The following is a 17,853-nucleotide window of genomic DNA, read 5'->3' on the forward strand; positions in this document are numbered from 1 at the left end:
GAAATGGTTTCTTGCTGCAGGCAAAAATAAAAAAAATGTACACCTATAACGCATTGTGACAATGCCTTGATGCATATACTTTTTGTGTGTGAAAATCTAACTTTGCAAAAGGATAGACTCAGACTCACCTCTTTCAAAACTTTATATTTGCAAATAATGTTTTGGGAGTCTCGAAGCCTTGTGGTCACACTTGTTTTGATATGAAGCCTACCTAGATTTCAACATTATTTTTTATGACGAACATTCTTCTAGAGCAAATCCGTAATGTATTTCATAGATCAAGGGGTCATGGTTACAACTGCAATTAGGTGTTACAGCAGCCTTTCCTAAACTTCTGATAGGTTGACTCAGTGTCCTGGAAGATCTTCTCCCTGCCTTGCAGCCTTTTTCCATGTGGCCTGGGAGAACACAGCCCAGACTGACTCCAACAACAAAAGCTGAGTGCTGAACACACTATTGAGCTAGGGTGTTGTTTCTGGGTTGTTGGTTTGTTTGTATATTTTAGATTTTGTTGTGATTTATGTGGGAATTGCTCAGTTTGGTTTTGTATTTTTTCATGTTTTATTTATTGTATGCTTTCGTTATGTTGTGATTATGTATTTTTTCATGTTGAACATGGTTTGAATAGTATAAAGGCTGCACACAAATAAAATTGTGTATGTACGTACGGCTGAGGCACACTTCTTTGTAAATTTTCTGCATTGCACTATTACAGATGAAAAGACCAGTTTTTAGTACAGTTAAGTAAGAAGTACTGGCTCTCAGAAGAGTCTGTATCATATAAGTTGCTTTACAAGTTGCTGATCTGTCCTTGAAATTGTGAAGAGGCATATGCAAGCAGTGACTCATGCAGAGACACAATGGACAGTCTCCTCTCAGGGTGGACAACTCTGCTACATTTCTGCATCAGGAACAATTGGCAGTGCAATGCCAGACACATCTACTCAGAAACAAGCTCCAATGAATTCAATGGACTTATTCCAAGTGTGTATAGGATTTTACCCTGCATAATCTAATTATGTTCGAATGCAGAGGCTGCTTTGAATGAAACCAGCAGAGAGTATGAAACTGTGCAAAGGTGCAGTAGAAAGCCTCTCTTCTGGGTGGGTACTAAAAGGCACCCATCAATCCATTTTTGTAGCACATTACCGGTTCACTCATGATGGACTAGGGTGGCTTAGAGCACAGGTTTGGAATTCCTACTTGAGGAGTTCCCTGTAATCCCCTTTCCAGTGGTGGCTGACGTCCATTGGGAATGGTACATTGGGAGGCAGGGAGTCCAACAGGAAGTGAAGCCAGAGTCAATGACATCCCATGGCTGGTGGCAAGTAAGAAGGCAGGCAGGCAGGGGCAGGCTGGCGGAGGAGTGTCCTGCTTGCCCAAATGGACGTGCCTCTAACCTTTGGTTCTACTCTTCCCTGGATCAAGATACTGCTTCTTCTCTCCTAAAAATGCTTTTGAATGCTGCTTAGTAATATCTTAATATCTTGGGTGCATTTCCGACCCATGTCTCCCCACACCACCAGGGTTATGTTCAGAGTTTAGCAGCAGCTCCGAACTCTCTCCACACAGCAAAATGGAACATATACAGGTATCCTGCATTTAAAGCTGCTCTGATGAAGAACTGAATGCAAGCTGGGCTTCTCAATAACTCATCTTACTTGCTTCCTCCATCCATCTCATCGTCCGCATCATCGTCCAAGGCAGGATCATGGTTAAATGTATTGGCATGGAGATGCCCAAACCGTGTCTGCAAAGGCAAAAGTTACACTTCAGGGCTTCTTGCTGATTTTCACATAGGCTGCCAAGGGACAGAAGTATTCATAAGCAATACTGCCTAGTAATGTCAATTGAAGTGTCCACAGAATCAGTTATAGTAATATATGAAGTATTCAAATGGATTCATCGCTTATCCAAAGCAGTTCAGATGAAAAATTAAGGATGAATTGACAGGCAATGGACAGAGCACAGTTTGTTTCAGACCGGGGTTGAAATCACAAATGAAGCACGGACTATTTTGTTCATATATATATATATATATGGTTCATATATATAGTTACCCGTAAACACTCTCTCTCTCTCTCTCTCTCTCTCTCTCTCTCTCTCTCTCACACACACACACACACACACACACACACACACACACACAATTCAAAATGACATATTAAAACTGAAGCAGAAATGAAATCAAAGCTAAAAATAGATAAAAATACACTAGCTATCCTCTAAAGTGCAGCAGAAATTTCTAGACTAGCACTGAAGACATGTACAAAATAAAAATTAATATATTACTATTGAAGAAGTCACCATCAGGAATATGAAGACATAGCTAAAAATACATTTAAGCTTTTGGGTATGGCAGCCATTATTATGATTATTATTATTATTCCTCACTTAACAAATGAAAAAGGTAAGTGGACCTCTTTAGGAAGTGTGCGACTATGGAGAAGCATTAGCAGGTTGAATAAAAAATAAAGGAATAGCCAGGACATATTACAGAATGGCAGGGTACAAGAGGAACATCACTCAAACATAAGGTCACAAGGCACTTGGACATTTGAGTGCCAAGAAACATATATCTACACTCATACACAAATGAAGTCTCTGCTGGGGTCTTAGTCAGCTCTACAGATTCCAATATTTCTATCCTGCCTCTTTATTTAAATAATAATAATAATAATCCTACAGATGGGATACAGCATGAATTTGTGTTATTTTGTTCTGTTCATTCTTGCCCCATACTCCTGAGCTTACCTAATATAAAGATAAGATGGTAGTATTCTTCTTTTAAAGAAAACACGGATGGGTTTTGTTTTTTGTTTTTTTACAGCAGACTAAAACCTCATGGGATTACTGTGAAGGTCCACAGAATAGCTTCTGAAAACAATGAATATTCAGTTTGTAAATATGGCAGGGTTAAAAGAAAAGGAAAAGGAAAGAAAAGGATGCCTTTGGGGAATGAAAAATGAATTCTCCAATTAAAATTGGCAAAATTCCACTGGTACTGTTACGCTCATCTTCATTTCCTCAAAAAGGTCCACAGAAAACTTGTGGTTCTGCCAACATTTTGTATTAAGATGGGGCAGATCATATTCCAATGGGAAAATAAAAATTAATAGGTACTTTCTCAATTCTAAATGTAGAAGGGTGGGGCCACCTTTCTGTTTTCCCTTATACCTAGACATATGCTATAAAGATGCTGACATTTAGTTGTGTGTGTGTTTTTTTAATTTAAAGAGAGAGCTATATACAGAACAATCCTTGCATAAAATTAGTGGAGAAATGTCACTGCCTCCAAACCTTTTAAAGGTTTAATATTATTACCTGTCACTTAAAAGCTGTTTTAATGGGAAAACTTGTTTTACAATCTTTATCCTGCTAATTTTTGAAACAGTCCTATGAGAAAGGTCACCACTGTTCCCCCTTTAAATACAGAAAATGGGAGATGGCAGTGCCTTCTCTACGACCACCCAGGGCTTATCATTCATTTTCTTTCTTTCTATACCATTTTTTTGTTTATAAAACATTTAAATATAATAAACATAATTCATACCTCGGGTTACAAACGCTGCGGGTTGTGCGTTTTAGAGTAGCGGACCATGCCGAACCCGGAAGTACTGGAACGGGTTACTTCCGGGTTTTGGCGCTCGCACATGCACAGAAGCACAAAATGACGTCATGCCCATGCGCAGAAGCACCGAATCGTGTCACGCGCATGCGCAGGGGCAGCGCTGCGAGTTGCAAGCGTGCCTCCCGCACGGATCACATTCGCAACCCGAGGTATGACTGTATAAAATAATAAAATAAAAATTCAGAGAATGCTTGGGTAAATATATGCATTTTAAAGAGGCATTTAAAGCTAATAGTGTCTCAGCCTTGTGAATTACCTGAGGAAGGCCAATGCAGAGGGTGCTATAACCCAGAAGGCCTGCTTCCACCTTGTCACAAAGTGACCATCTGCTAGTCATGGAAGATCTTAAAGATCAACCTCATCAGTACCAGGGGAGGTGGCATGCCACATAAGCTGGTCCAATGTTCTCCAGAGCTTTAAATGTCAACAACAAAACCATGAACTTGGCTCATTAGCTAGTAGGCAGCCAGCTGCAGCTTCCAAAAAAGGGTCAAGAGAGCCCTACATACAGCAAATTACACAGTAGTCCAATCATGAAATTACCAGTATACGGAGTATTGCATTAAGGCTCCCCTTGTCTGGAAAAGGTAAAGACCCCTGGATGGTTAAGTCCAGTCGAAGGCGACTATGGGGTTGTGGTGCTCATCTCACTTTCAGGCCGAGGGAGCCAGCATTTGTCCACAGACAGCTTTCCGGGTCATGACTAAACTGCTTCTGGCAAAACAAAACACCATGACGGAAACCAGAGTGCATGGAAATGCCGTTTACCTTCCCACCGCAGTGGTACCTATTTATCTACTTGCACAGGCGTGCTTTTGAACTGCTAGGTTGGCAGGAGCTGGGACAGAGCAATGGGAGCTCACCCCGTCATGGGGATTCCAATCACTGACCTTCTGATTGGCAGGCCCAAGAGGTTCAGTGGTTTGGACCACAGACCACCTGCATCCCTACTGGAAATGGTAGTAGCTGGTGCACCAACTAAGTTTGGTAAAGGATGTTCTGAGTCATACAGCTAGGGGTTGGAAGTGAAACTGATAAGAGGCTTTTTACATTTCACTATGAGACTAGTTCTTTTATGTTCTAGTCCAGCTCTCATTTGCAGACTTGAGCACTTGTTTACTGGAATTTTCCTGAGTTTGCAGTACTCTTTCAAGATTGAGCTAAAAGTTAGGAGCAACTTTTCTGTTCTCTTCCAAAGCACTCCTAGCCCCTGTTACTACAGGCAGAGCACGGTCAGTGTTGTGACCAGACTGTTACCAGTCACATAAGCTGGGGAGGGAAAATCTTTGGCTCAGCTGGTCAGGGATTTCCTTTGAGGTCAGTCCAGCAAGCTCAGGGGTATCACAGGTCTTTCACTTTCAAGGTTTGGGAACCTCCTTGAGCTGTGCCTTGTTAGGGGTAGGTCAGTAACTACACAGTTCCCTGGACCCTTAAAATCCCCCTTTAGGCTTTTTTTCCCGCACACTTTCTTCTACAGTCCAGAATTCAGGTGAAAAATAGGCAAACTTCCAAGGGGGCGGTCAAAGGCACACAGAAAACCTGAGGTGCTTTTTAACAATAATAAAAGCGAAATGAAACCAAGTAAACTCTGTTGGATCCGCTCTGTTTTCAGTGCCCCGAGTTCATGGGTTGAAGTGTGTAGATGGGGGAGGAGAGAAAATTTCTGTCACTCATCGTCCGTGAAGTAACGGACAGTACCCAATAGGCATCTGTGGCAAGTAACTTACAAAACAACCTGCTTATAAAATGGTAAGAAACACCAGTGTAAAGAAAAGGGGGGGGGAGGAAAGAAACCCTTAATAAATCCCAAAAGGAGAGCAGTAATTCCTTTTCAAAGCTCTACTAGATGAAGCAGTATAGAATGCACACCTGCAAAAACTGTCAAAGTCATTTAGGATAACTTTCCTTTACTGATGCCCCCCTGCTGTTCACAGTTACTTAAGATTTTAATTTCTGTCTTTTCTGCATTTTCAACTGTGCACGTTTTTCTCTGTGTTTTTTTTTTAGGGGGGTGGGGGTGGGGTATGGGGGTGGGGGACTTCTTTTCTGATCAGTATTCTAATAACCACCAGACCTCTTCCATTTGCTAAAACAGAAGGGGAGGAAACAGTACTGGTTTCAAGTGCTAGGAAAGTTAATGAAGGTTTAATTTGGAGAGCACTTGCACAAAGTTAGAAACCGACTTACATTTTGTGTGTGTGTGATTTCTGTTTATAGAAATACCGTTCTTCCCCTTTGTAAAATGAATGCTATGTCAGTGCAATTTATTATCTTTGTGCTGAAAAACAGCCATGTTCTTGCTTGTTCCATTTAACCAGGATGAGTTTTTTCCATCCCTATGAAACGCCTTTCATAGAAACCTTATTAAAACTTTAGGACTATTTTTATATGTTAGAACAGCAAAGGCAAGCAGATAGGTGTCCTATGTGGCTGTTCTACGATTATGAAGTTTTCCCCCCTAAAGGCAGCAGAAGTCTGAGAAAAACTGTAAAAAAACAAAAACAAAGAACAAAAAAACCCTCCTTGGACTCCTATTGAAGAGCTGGGGTTAAATTTTAATTTAACTGAGGATTTTGTTGTGAGTTTTCAACTGTTGTTACCCTTGAAGAGAGAGAGGATATGAACTACTCACAGTAATAAAAAAAATGTACATTGTGCAAAGGTGTCTTTTCCCATACTGTGGAGACCCAGAGCAAATCGCAAATTCTTGTGGTGTGTTTCAAAATAGTGGGCACACTGCCAAAAAAAGAAGGCCAAGACCATGAACGTCATGATACAAGAAACACCCATGGTTACATTTGGTATTCAAGCATGAATCTATTACTGTAATATAACAAGGGAAGGAAAAGGGCTGCAGAATCCACTAGGTGTTGCTGGTGATATCTGTATAATAAAACAGTGTGTTTACTAATACCTCACTGGTAACCTTCACACTGAACAACTAGCAATTTTCCTTTGGAGCTGGATGGAAAAGTGTCCCGGAAGGGAACTAAATTTGAAAAAAAAGAAAATAAAAAATAGGCCAAAATGAAGAGATATACTTCACAAGTTCATTTGTGGAATTTTACAAAAATTAAAACTAGTAGCTGTGAATGGCAGAAACACGCAGTCATGATAAATAGCCATGTTGTATGCCAACATACAGAAAAATCACAGATGCAAACTATCTCTGAATATTGTCAATTAAAAATAATAATCAAGAGATGCAGAACAGATGAAATGCCACCTTTTATTGGACCTGTTAAGTATTATTAAGTATTATTATTATTATTTCAATAATGAATTCTATGGAACTGATTCTATGTAATTCAGTATGTTTTAAAATGCTTAGCGTCTCCATTTCCATAATCATAGGCAACTGTCGTGATATAGCGATAATCAAGATCTCAAACTTGGCAAAACCACTTTGCTCACAAAGCTTTATTTCAAAGAACTACTGTAAATCTGATACTTACCAGGTTCTTTAACCAAATTCAACCACTTGGTAGTATATTCAAAATGTACAAAAGAAAATACTTCTTCACCAATGCATAATTTATTTAGGGACTTTCACACTAAATGTGTAGTGAAAGCCACTCACTTAAATGACCTGACAACCATGACTAGATGGAAACTCCATGTTCAGAGGCACTGTAGCTTTGAATGCCAGTTATTTGAGGTCAAGCTACAGGACAAAGTCTGTTGCCTTCTGCCTCTGCTTGCGTGTTTCCCAGATCATCTGGCTGGCAACAGTTAGAAACGGGATCCTGGAGAAAATGGACTTTGGTTGAATTTAGCCAGGCTCCACTAATTTTCAGGAATTTGTGTTCACCATAAAACACCATGAATCTGGCCGAACCCTTACATTTCATGTTCATAGGTCCGCTTAAGCTAGTCTGGGGAGAAAAGGCTGATCAAAACAGAGAAAGCTGTGTTGGTTCAGGCACTATTTGTTTTTAGCGGGAAGAACACATTGCATATTAAGCCTGTTGAACGTGGAAAAGCGAATTAAGGGGGTGGAACATGCAAAAGTGCTCAGGAAATGTGCCGTTGCCATTTATTGTTCCGTTTGGGTTTTCACAGCACACTCAGAAGATCAGGGGCCAACAGCCCACACACGTTGGGCAAGCCCAGGAGAACATTGTGTTTGTGTGCCCCAACAACTATGATAAACGGTGGGCAACGGCTTTATGTGGAAGTCACAGTGAAGGCAGGTCTAGACTGGTATAAGCATCAAAAGATTATATCAGATGAAACACTGAAGGAACTATTGCTATTTTAAAAATATATATGACAAGAATAAATATTTTGTTTCTTAAAGGTGATCGGCTGTATAGTATTACATGCAGCATCCACTATCTACATACAGTGAAAGCATTTACACCACCAGAGGGCAGTCTTGTAATCTACAATGTAAATTTTTAGCAGTATAGGTTTTCCACTTTTAATTAAAAGATATGTTGAGTGTTTTGCAATACAGAGGGATCATAATTGACATGCAAAAGACAAAAGATCCTCTTTTAAAACAAAAACTGCCATTACCAAGTGAATTTATAGATTATGATTTCTCTTGTCCAAAATATTTTCCTAATTGACTGAATTAACCATTTTTCCATTGGAAATCTTCTCTTTAAAACGAAGCATACTACCAAACCAAACCACACATTCAGTACTGCTCACTGTTACTGTATATGACATCTGTCACATATAATATTTTATTCACATTACTTAAATTGCCAGATAGGGCTTAATGCTGCCCCAGAATCGTGCAGAATTTCCAGCAGAGAACTACAGAGTGGAAGGACTGGAGTTATGTGGGCATAATCCACAATACGATTCTCCAAAGCTTTCGGCTGATCTAATTCCGAATGAAAACATACAGGTATTCCTCTTCTAGTTTCTGAAATTGTTATGTGCAGGCGTGACTTTGAATTTGTTGCATGCAATCTTCAGATCACAGTATGAGATTTTCGTCCTGCCAGGATTGAGTTTTATTTGCTCACTGTATCCATCCCTACCCACTCCTTACTGACAGGACAGGAGGGCAGCGAACTATTGAGTATGCCATTTCTCTGCTGGTTGGGCGGGGAGGCGGGGGGGGGGGTGGAGAGTGGAAGGGAGGCTCCTGATGTATAAGGAACATGCTCCTTTCTGAAAACGATCAACATGCCAGCCTGCAGGGAGATTTGCCATGTGTAAAACTGAATCTCCAAATGAACACACACTGCAACATGGATGGCATGCATTCGCTTAGGAAGCTGCATCGTTTAATATGGCCTTTGGTTTTTCTTATTCAAGGATAAAACCTCAAAATATCAATTGCGTCACTCCGATTTTTTTTCTCCACAAAGCAACATACAACAAATATTGAGGTGCTTTTCTGGGGGGTTCGTTAATTCTATTTGAGATGATATTACTGATGGTATTTCACATGCTGTAATCTACCCCCCGAAACCTTTGGGACAGGATGCAACAGAAAGTACAGCTAACAAAATCCAAACATTTCATTGCTATTTTACTGCTGGAGCTTTGTTAAAACAAAGTTTCAACAATAAAGCACGTGGTATTTTAAATACAGTATATTTAGGAGAAGTAATTCATTTGCTCTTTCGATACATGCATACTGATACGAGGTGCGCTGGGCTTGCTGGGATTACTGGAAAATCCACACTTTGTACCCAAATGTCTTATTTTTTACTGCAGCTACAAGTTACCGCATGCCTCAAGGTACAAACCTTATATGTATTTCATTGGAGACAAGGATGCACTGCTAACTTATTAATTATAAAATGTTCTCATGGCTCTGCTACACGGGACTCTGCCAAAAGTGCAACAATATTTTATAAGCCAGTAACTATTTAAAGCTTTCAAATGTTTCATTTTAAACGGACCAAGGCCTATCCCATCAGCTGAGAAGATGCTTGTGTGAAGAGGAATACCAGGGAAATCAAATACACGATAGCAAAGAGATCTGCCAGTATATTTGCCTTTGTTCTGTCTAAAATCCTTATTTTTAAGCAATGCTGCGGAAACAGAATTTATTTATTTTAACCATTCAGCTGAAAAGTGACATATATGGACACTAAACAAACAATGTCCCCACCCCCCCAAAAAAACCCCAACCACCAGAATCTGTAGAAGTAAGAGCTCAATAGTTTATGGTGCCTGTTTCTGAAGGAAGGAAAGAAGTAAGAAGAAAGACATGTAGCTGCAATCAAATTGTGAATGCTGAAAAATTACCATAATCTGCTTTCACTTTCCTTTTTAGGATCTATTCTGATATTTATCAGAAAAGCTATGTTCGATCTAATTTACGCAGGAGACAGGAATTATCAGTTAGGCGTGAAGGCATGAAAGAGTTAACAGTAAAATACATGCCAAGGTTTTAATAAGGCTTTACAATAAAAAGCTTCAGTCCTCCACTTTCACTAGATTTTGTTGTGGTGGTTTTTCCCTTGCTTAGGGCAATCCATCTGTTAATTTTGACTTGCAGTGCAGTTAAGCGCTCTCTTCTTCCACCCCCCACCCCCCTCTGCACACCCACAACCAAACAGCCCAGAATAGCTATGAGGAGGCTGACACACACGCCTTACAGAAATAGAACATTTTTTTCCGGAAAATCTTTGTGTGTTTCGTTTCGGGGTCTCCCCCTCCACCACTTGCAGGATTAATACACAAACGGTGCAGGCCCTACTAACGATAAAATAGTTTGCGATGAAAATTGTTTACTTCTCCCTCTTGTTTCCTTTTGGTGCATTTTAATTCACTGATTTCCTAAAGTGCCTTCCCTATTGGACAACGCAAAAAAGAAGAAGAAGAAGTCTATGCTGGCTGTGATAGAGATTAGTAAATATTCATTGTTAACAACTGATCTGCACTGTGACCAATGCGGTTATTCTCAATGGGCAAACTGGCCTTGTTTTCAATAAAAGCAGAGAAGTAGCCTTTCCCTTGAGCCCTGTTAGACTGACGCGGCAGTTGGAACTGTCATCTTCACACAAAAGCAAAGGGGCTGGGTTTTACAAACGCAAAGCCTAATTGGGAGATCTTCATGGCTGTACCCCTGACATTTATTTAAACCTCATCAAAAAAACAGGAAATAACTGAACTAATTAGTGGACTGGCATACAAACTACTATTTGTTGGGGTAGAAAAGCATATTCATATTCTGCTCTAGAAAATGACAATGCTACTAATGATGATGTCAGAAACAATGGCATTAACGTGATCTTCAAGAACGAAGATGACTTTGGTTTTATATACTGTTTCACAGTGCCAATTCGTCAAACTCCTTGGCCCCAAATAATTTCTGCCTTTTAAATAAATTTGCAAATGACGAGTTTAATATTTATCTCTCAGGAGAAAGAAATAAAAAACACCTTAAAACTCCCTCCCAGAGCTAGGATTGAACAGAAAATATTATATATCTTAGGGCTCATTTTTATTTAAAAGACCACATTATCTTTCCCAAGGAAGCACAGGATAAGCAATCTGTAGATGTAAAATTTGCATTGGCACTCTTTTAAAGGTTGCTGAACAGAAACCAAAATTAAGGTAAGTGTAGACCACATTCATTTGAAATTAAATACAGTATATATAAATCGTAATTCGGGTACACACATAGGTACTAATTAAAGACTGCTAAACTTTATCTTACAGTACAAAACAGATTTATAAAAAACCTGGCCTAGACAAAAATGTTTGTGATCTAATAGTAAAAATCATTCGTTTAACAATGTAATTCTAGAATCCTCAGCCCATCATTAAATGTTGGGTGTTTTAATTACCTAGTTTATGCATAGAACATAGAATATACTGTTCTCAAAACTTGTACAAAATATGTAAAATAGATAATAAATTGTGTTCTGCCAGCATGCAGCTTTCAATAATGATGCAACACATTTATGATTTATTAAGATTAGCTCCATTACTGAACAATTAATGTGGAACAGCAGATAGAACAAACTGGGCAATATATCAGTAGATTTCTAATTTTCATGAATGTAACAAAGGGATCAAAATAGATCAGTGTAAAAATTCAAATTAAAACTACGAATTGCCAATGTCTTTTACATTTAAAAGATAACTATATATTGAAAACAAAGAAAACACAGATCTTGCCATATCAGTTTACAGAACATACTGAACTTGTGGTAGAAGATGACACACTAGCTGTCATAATGCTTAAACGTGTTAACTATACATTTGCAGTTCAGATTTTTTCACATGTACTATTTGCTTTCTCAGTTGTCAATATATTAAATATTTACAGAAGTGGTTGCTAAAAAAATTGATGCACTGGGTGTCTATATGGAACATACACTGAGAAGCTACAGAGATAGTCATTTACCACCATGTACCAAAAATGAATCTCTTTAAAACTGAATATAGCCCTCTTGCCTAATTAAAACACAAATATGCATAAATTACTTGTAATAATTTGTAGACTAAGGGATTCAGCAGTAAGTCTAAAATTGCTACTCACACAATTGAATCTCTTCCTATACCCTTTTGCTGCTACACATACACATACACACCCCAGATCAAGATTTAGGCACCAATTCTTAAGCACAACTCTTGTTCCTATGTTCTGCTGCCACAGATATTGTTATGTTGGCATGGGGGGAAATGATTTATGCGGCAAAGGGAGTTGGAAAAGATATGGATACACACCAAAGATGAATTATCTATCTTGCTTTCTCTCTGTCACACACACACCAAACTCCAACATAATACAGTATCAGCTAAATTCTTTAACCTGTCTTAGATTATGAAGCAAGCAAGCATGGCAGATGTGAAAATCTGTGCCCATTGCCTTGCACAGCCTGTGCCACAGCAGTCATGAACAAAACCAGGTTACCCTTTTATATAAAATAATTTTCAAGGTGGGTAGAAATACAAAGCTTATTTAATGTTTACCTGCACGTGGTGGGAAAGCAAAAAGCATTATGCTAACATTAATTCATGCCGACTAATTCATCCTCATCATTATTACTAATTACTAATCATCATTATCATCTGGCATCATTTACAGTTTAGCCAAGCAAAGTGAACTACAATTCTTATCTTACAAAACAACTGAGAAGCAATCTCCTTCCACTTTGGAACCGAGGCTCGAAGTCCACCCAGGGAGCTCACAGTCCTTGAGTTGTAAGGACTTCTCAGGTCAACAGAAATTCTCTAACTACTGTAGCATATGGAGTCTCTAAGTACGTATAAACACGAACCATTTTCAGAGGGGTAGCTATGCTAGTTGTTTCAGCCACAAGGGAGTCAGCACCCTAAAAGTTTAACAAACATTTTGTGGCGTGTTTTACGTCAAAGCTCATGTCACGATGCATAGGTCTGGATATATAGCTTTATTTGCAGCGCTTACCGTCAAGAGCAGAGATTGACTTTTTGTCATCATAACTCTGGGAACCAATGTGCACCCAAAGCATTAGTAAAGAGGAATTTGATATTTATTTATAAGATTTGAATGTAGAAAAAAGGGGGGAGTGTCTTGAGCACATTCCATTTCGTGAGTGATATATATATATATTCTTTGACTACAAGCATACTTTCCAATATTCTTATAACATGGAAGTTAAAATCTGAAAACATGTATATGTATTTTGCTTAGAAAAATAACAATCTTCCTAGTTTTCTGGCACTAGTTACCAAAGGAATGAAGCATATACCTAAAATTTGGAGACTTGGGGTTATAACTCCCGCTCTCAAAGAGCCTAGGTACCTTTTTCACACGTAGCTCTCACTGAGGTATGTAAACTTGTGTCTGGACCATCCCACTTCAGATGACAGATAGGGGGCTCACACAATAGAATGCTCCATTCATATATGTGAATATTAGATGCCAGGAAGAAGGGTTCTCGTCTGAGATGCTATTTTTCTCTGTGCAGGAAATATGTTTACATGGAATACTCAGTCAGATGAGCTCCAATCTGCAGCCGGAAGGGGAACATCTGTGAGGAGTAGGGTTTAGTCTTCATACACATCCTGCCTCAAGAGGTGGATTGGTATGGGTACATTTGAACACACTGTGTAGGGGGAATGGGGAACATGCCAGACAACACGTACATCCTACCCCACCCACCCTAACCCAAATAGACAGGCAATACGTCTATTGGAAACACAACTTTGGATTGAGGTTGCTCCTTTTTCCTTAGATGCAAAGCATCTAGTGCACATGTGTACATGCAGAGCTGCAACATACAAAAATTTAGTCATAATCTTCCAGCCCAATGCATGGAAGAGAGCCATGTATCTGGGGAAAGGGTGGGGAACAAATGCAAGTAACAACTGTAACAACAGATACACACACACACGAGGCATACTGACTGCTCAGTCAGTGCAAATGGCAATCAAGTGCCTGCAGAACTCTTCCAGGAATTGTCACCTAAATGGAATTGTCGGTATTTGCTATGCGCACGTCCAAACAGTGCAAAATATCTATTTCTCAGCATCAGAGAAATTTAAAGAAATGATTTATCTCGTTTTATATACATTTAAATAATATTCCCTATAATTTACTTCCCAGTTTGTGTGGAATGTGTCTAGAATGCCTACTTGCATAGATCATACATAACGTTACAATGGATTTCTGAAGTTTGGTGAGTACCAACACTGGCATAATGAATGCTGGCAACCGCAATTAGATAAACCATTGCTTAAACAGATCCTCGAGTTCAAGTGTTCTGGCTTGGCACTATTCCACCCATTAGAATGGACAAGCAATGTTAACAGGTGACACACACAGGACCCGCTAGCATACATTACTGATTGCAACTAAACATGACAAAAGAGGGACAAACTGTCCCTATCTTCATTTGAAGGGAGTCATTCTTTTCAGAGTGCAAAGAGACCTTTCTCATTCCCAATCTTTACCTGCAAGGCATCCACCATCTCCAGCTTTCTCTTCAGCAGTTACCCTCCCCAAGGAACTCCCTTGCAAGCTTGGTCCCATTTCCTTTTCCCTAAACCTACCTTCCAACAGCGTTGATTGGAGGTGCAAAGAAGGGGACTGCTCCTCTTAGGACTTCATTTGGCCCAAAACCCATAGTAACAGGAAGTTACCGATGCAATGGGGAATTTTGGAATTGCAGTTTGCTATGATTTCAGGGTCGCTACAAAAGCAGTAGCTCGAAATAAGCCCGGTCTTATTTATGAGCTGAGCCAAAATTTAAGGAAGTTTTGTCTCGTTGTCATAAAAAGCTTGTTGTTTCCAAACAGCTCTCCCAGTTCTAAAACTTGGCAACATTACCAATCATAACAATTAATGGTCCTCTTTAAAAAGCTATCTAACTTCTAGACCAAGTCAAATCTATAATTTGACTCTATGTAAGATAGTAAAAATTACAGAATAAGTTGAATATCTATAAATATATATATTATTAATATATTTTTATCCTTTCTGCTTAATGCTTTGAAAAGTATGAAAATGAGAGCAAGAAAATGCTTCACTAGATAATAAGTCCAGGCAGCATGAATCTAAAATGTATACATGTCTTACAGTTCTTGAACCTTTGACTATGGTACCTTGTTCCATTAATAATTCTGTACAAATACTTTTAATGCGGAAGTTAATGCTCAACATTGGCATGAACATAAATTATATTTACTTAAGCTTCTCAGTGTTTCGGTTTGACATATTTTTGAAATAACAAAATCACAGGCATGCATGGAGATGAGTTGATGTTTGAAAACCACGCTCATCCAAATTTTTGTGCCCCTTTAAAGCAAATTTCAACACACACACAAGTAGCATTCTTTTCTATTTCAACCAAAGCATGCAAACCCACATGCTTTATACAGGGCCAAACCACAGTTCAGTGGTAGTCCAAATGCTCTGGGTGAAGAAGGCCCCACTTTCAATTCCAAGTACTGTATCTCCAATTTGAACGGGGGTGGTGGACTGGAAAGCCTCTACTAGCCAGAGAGCAGACATCGTTGAAGGAGATGCAGAAGTGGTCTGACTCAGTATAAGGCAAATTTATACATTTTTATGCTGCCCACCAGACAAAAGAGAATAAATCATATTTCTTCAATATCTTTCAAGAGGATTTTTCTTCCTGAAATTCCCTTACCTGCCCAAGTCTTCTTTTCTCTGTGCTAAGTCTTTGTGGATGGTGCAATGTGTAGACTGGAGTATATTGCACATAACCCGAGCTACAAATTCCATACTCATCTTCTGTTTCCTACAGAATAAAATTAAGATTGAAAAACCTTCGTGCATTTACTACATGTGCAACATTGAAAGTGTCAAACAGAATTTCAGACAGTTTTACTCTGTATTCCAGAAGGACACAGTTAATCACTAAAACCATTTATTTATTAGAGACTAACAAACAGAGATATTTTTTTAAGAGTTCGGTATCTGTTTTGTTAGTCACTGCATACACACACATATATGGTACTAAATCACTTTTGCTAAAACAGATGGGGGGAAAGATGTCATAAAAACTGTCACCAAAATTAACTTAAACTTCATAGCAAGATGTTTAAGCTGCCAAATAACTTTTAAATAGAGTGACGCTTTCATGAAGAACAATTAACAACCAATTCATGTAATCAGCCTTCACATTTGAAGGAGAAGACAAATAATATTAAAAGAACTTGCTATACAATTAAATATTGCATGCAAACAAAAATAAAATTGAAACGAACAAACAATGCCTTGACGACATACCTCCAATACGTTTATATTGAATGTTAAGGGATTTCAGCATGCTAAAATACTGCCACCATTTACAGATCTTATGAAACTTAGACAACTACACCTTCTGAATTACATTTCTCTGGTAAAAATGGCTTGCTTAAATTCTCAGCTTGAAGCAAAGGCTTCAATTGTGATATCAAAGCAATCAGCTTTATGAAAACATACATCCTGTTAACGTATCTTTGAAGACCTCTGTTTTTCCATGATAAATATGCAAACAATAAAGAGATTATTCGAGTGGATGCATAGAATGACAGATAGTTGCCAGAGGGCTTGTTATAAAAAATGTATTGTTGAACAAAGGGCTAAGCATATTTCAAAAGTCATTAAAAACACAAATCTTGTGGGATTTGTAAGGTATTTTCTTCAAACTGAAGCAAGAAACAAGGTAAGAAAGTACAAATTCTGTTACATACCTTGTGTTTTAACTTACTTCTCACCTCCTTTATCCCCTGTTTTGCATGATTTTTTGCCTAGGAAAAAAAGAAAAAAGAACTAAATGGCTTTGCAAAACAATGGTTTGAAGAGTGCTGTATATGAGGTGAAATTTAATTAAAAATTAAATATCTCACATTATGTGGTATAATGAAAGGAAATTACTTCCTTGCTAATTTCACACGATTGTTAATAAGGTTTGAGTGCATTAAAAATTGTATCTCAGCATATGTATATCTGGGTTACCAAAAAGAAAAAACAACCGCCACTAATTAAATGATATTTCTTTAATAGTTCTTTAGTGAATAATGGTATATTTGGAGAAAGACTTAGTTCAACCACTTGTTGAATAGTGAAAAAGTTATGGCAATGGAGTTCAAATTGTGTCATTTTATGCAGTGATGTTGCTAACTGTGGCATCTTTGAGTTGACACCATTATTAGGTTTACATTTTGTTGCACCAAAAATATCAGTCAAGTTTCATTCCACTATATGATATCAGCTTGCATAAAAATGAATCTTAGAACTTCCCTTAATTTAGAGATGCAGTAACCTCACACAGCTTCATTAACTATGAACCCCAAAATTTGTGATCCCCTCCAAACTGGTGCCAAAGTTTTGTAGTTGTTTTGCAGCATTTTTTGGTGAAACCTCCATGTTTTGCGGTGCCCCATGAACTGAGTAATTAATACATCAAACCGGGATTCATAATTAACACTAAAAAATCCAACGTTGTCTGAATAACTTCAAACCACACACACCCATTGCGTAAAAGGTAGTGGATGTTTCCTTAAAGAAAAGGTTAAGTTTTAAGAGAGCAAAGGAAGCTCCAACAACCATCCATTTGGATGCAGCCCAGCTACTGGAATTCCTAAAGCAGAATTCCTACAATGATTAGCGGTTTTCCACATAGATATAGCTGTGGGGCAAAACAGAAGTCAACCGGGGGGCAACTAACTCTAAATGATGGTGGGGACCATCACTCACAATTTCAAGGACCTGGGGAGAAAAATGGGACTCGCAACACACACAATAAACTGGTAACTGAGACTGAATTTAAATATATATATGGTCCCTCTGCACTGCTCTGCTT

At 38.6% G+C, this 17,853-nt stretch overlaps 1 protein-coding gene across 3 annotated transcripts in view; it reads right to left on the bottom strand.

Moving 5' to 3' along the window:
• The window catches only part of DENND1B (DENN domain containing 1B), a 171,492-nt gene that overhangs the window by 4,245 nt on the left and 149,394 nt on the right, over nt 1-17,853 (bottom strand). For all 3 annotated transcript variants that reach the window (XM_033151420.1, XM_033151419.1, XM_033151421.1), the window contains 3 exons: nt 16,742-16,798; nt 15,694-15,804; nt 1,662-1,750 (listed from right to left, as the gene is read on the bottom strand). In XM_033151420.1, the coding sequence (XP_033007311.1) occupies nt 1,662-1,750; nt 15,694-15,804; nt 16,742-16,798 (257 nt within the window). The remainder of the gene's footprint in view (nt 1-1,661; nt 1,751-15,693; nt 15,805-16,741; nt 16,799-17,853) is intronic.

Source organism: Lacerta agilis, chromosome 6 (assembly GCF_009819535.1).
Source record: "Lacerta agilis isolate rLacAgi1 chromosome 6, rLacAgi1.pri, whole genome shotgun sequence".
In the NCBI taxonomy this organism is placed as follows: domain Eukaryota; kingdom Metazoa; phylum Chordata; class Lepidosauria; order Squamata; family Lacertidae; genus Lacerta; species Lacerta agilis.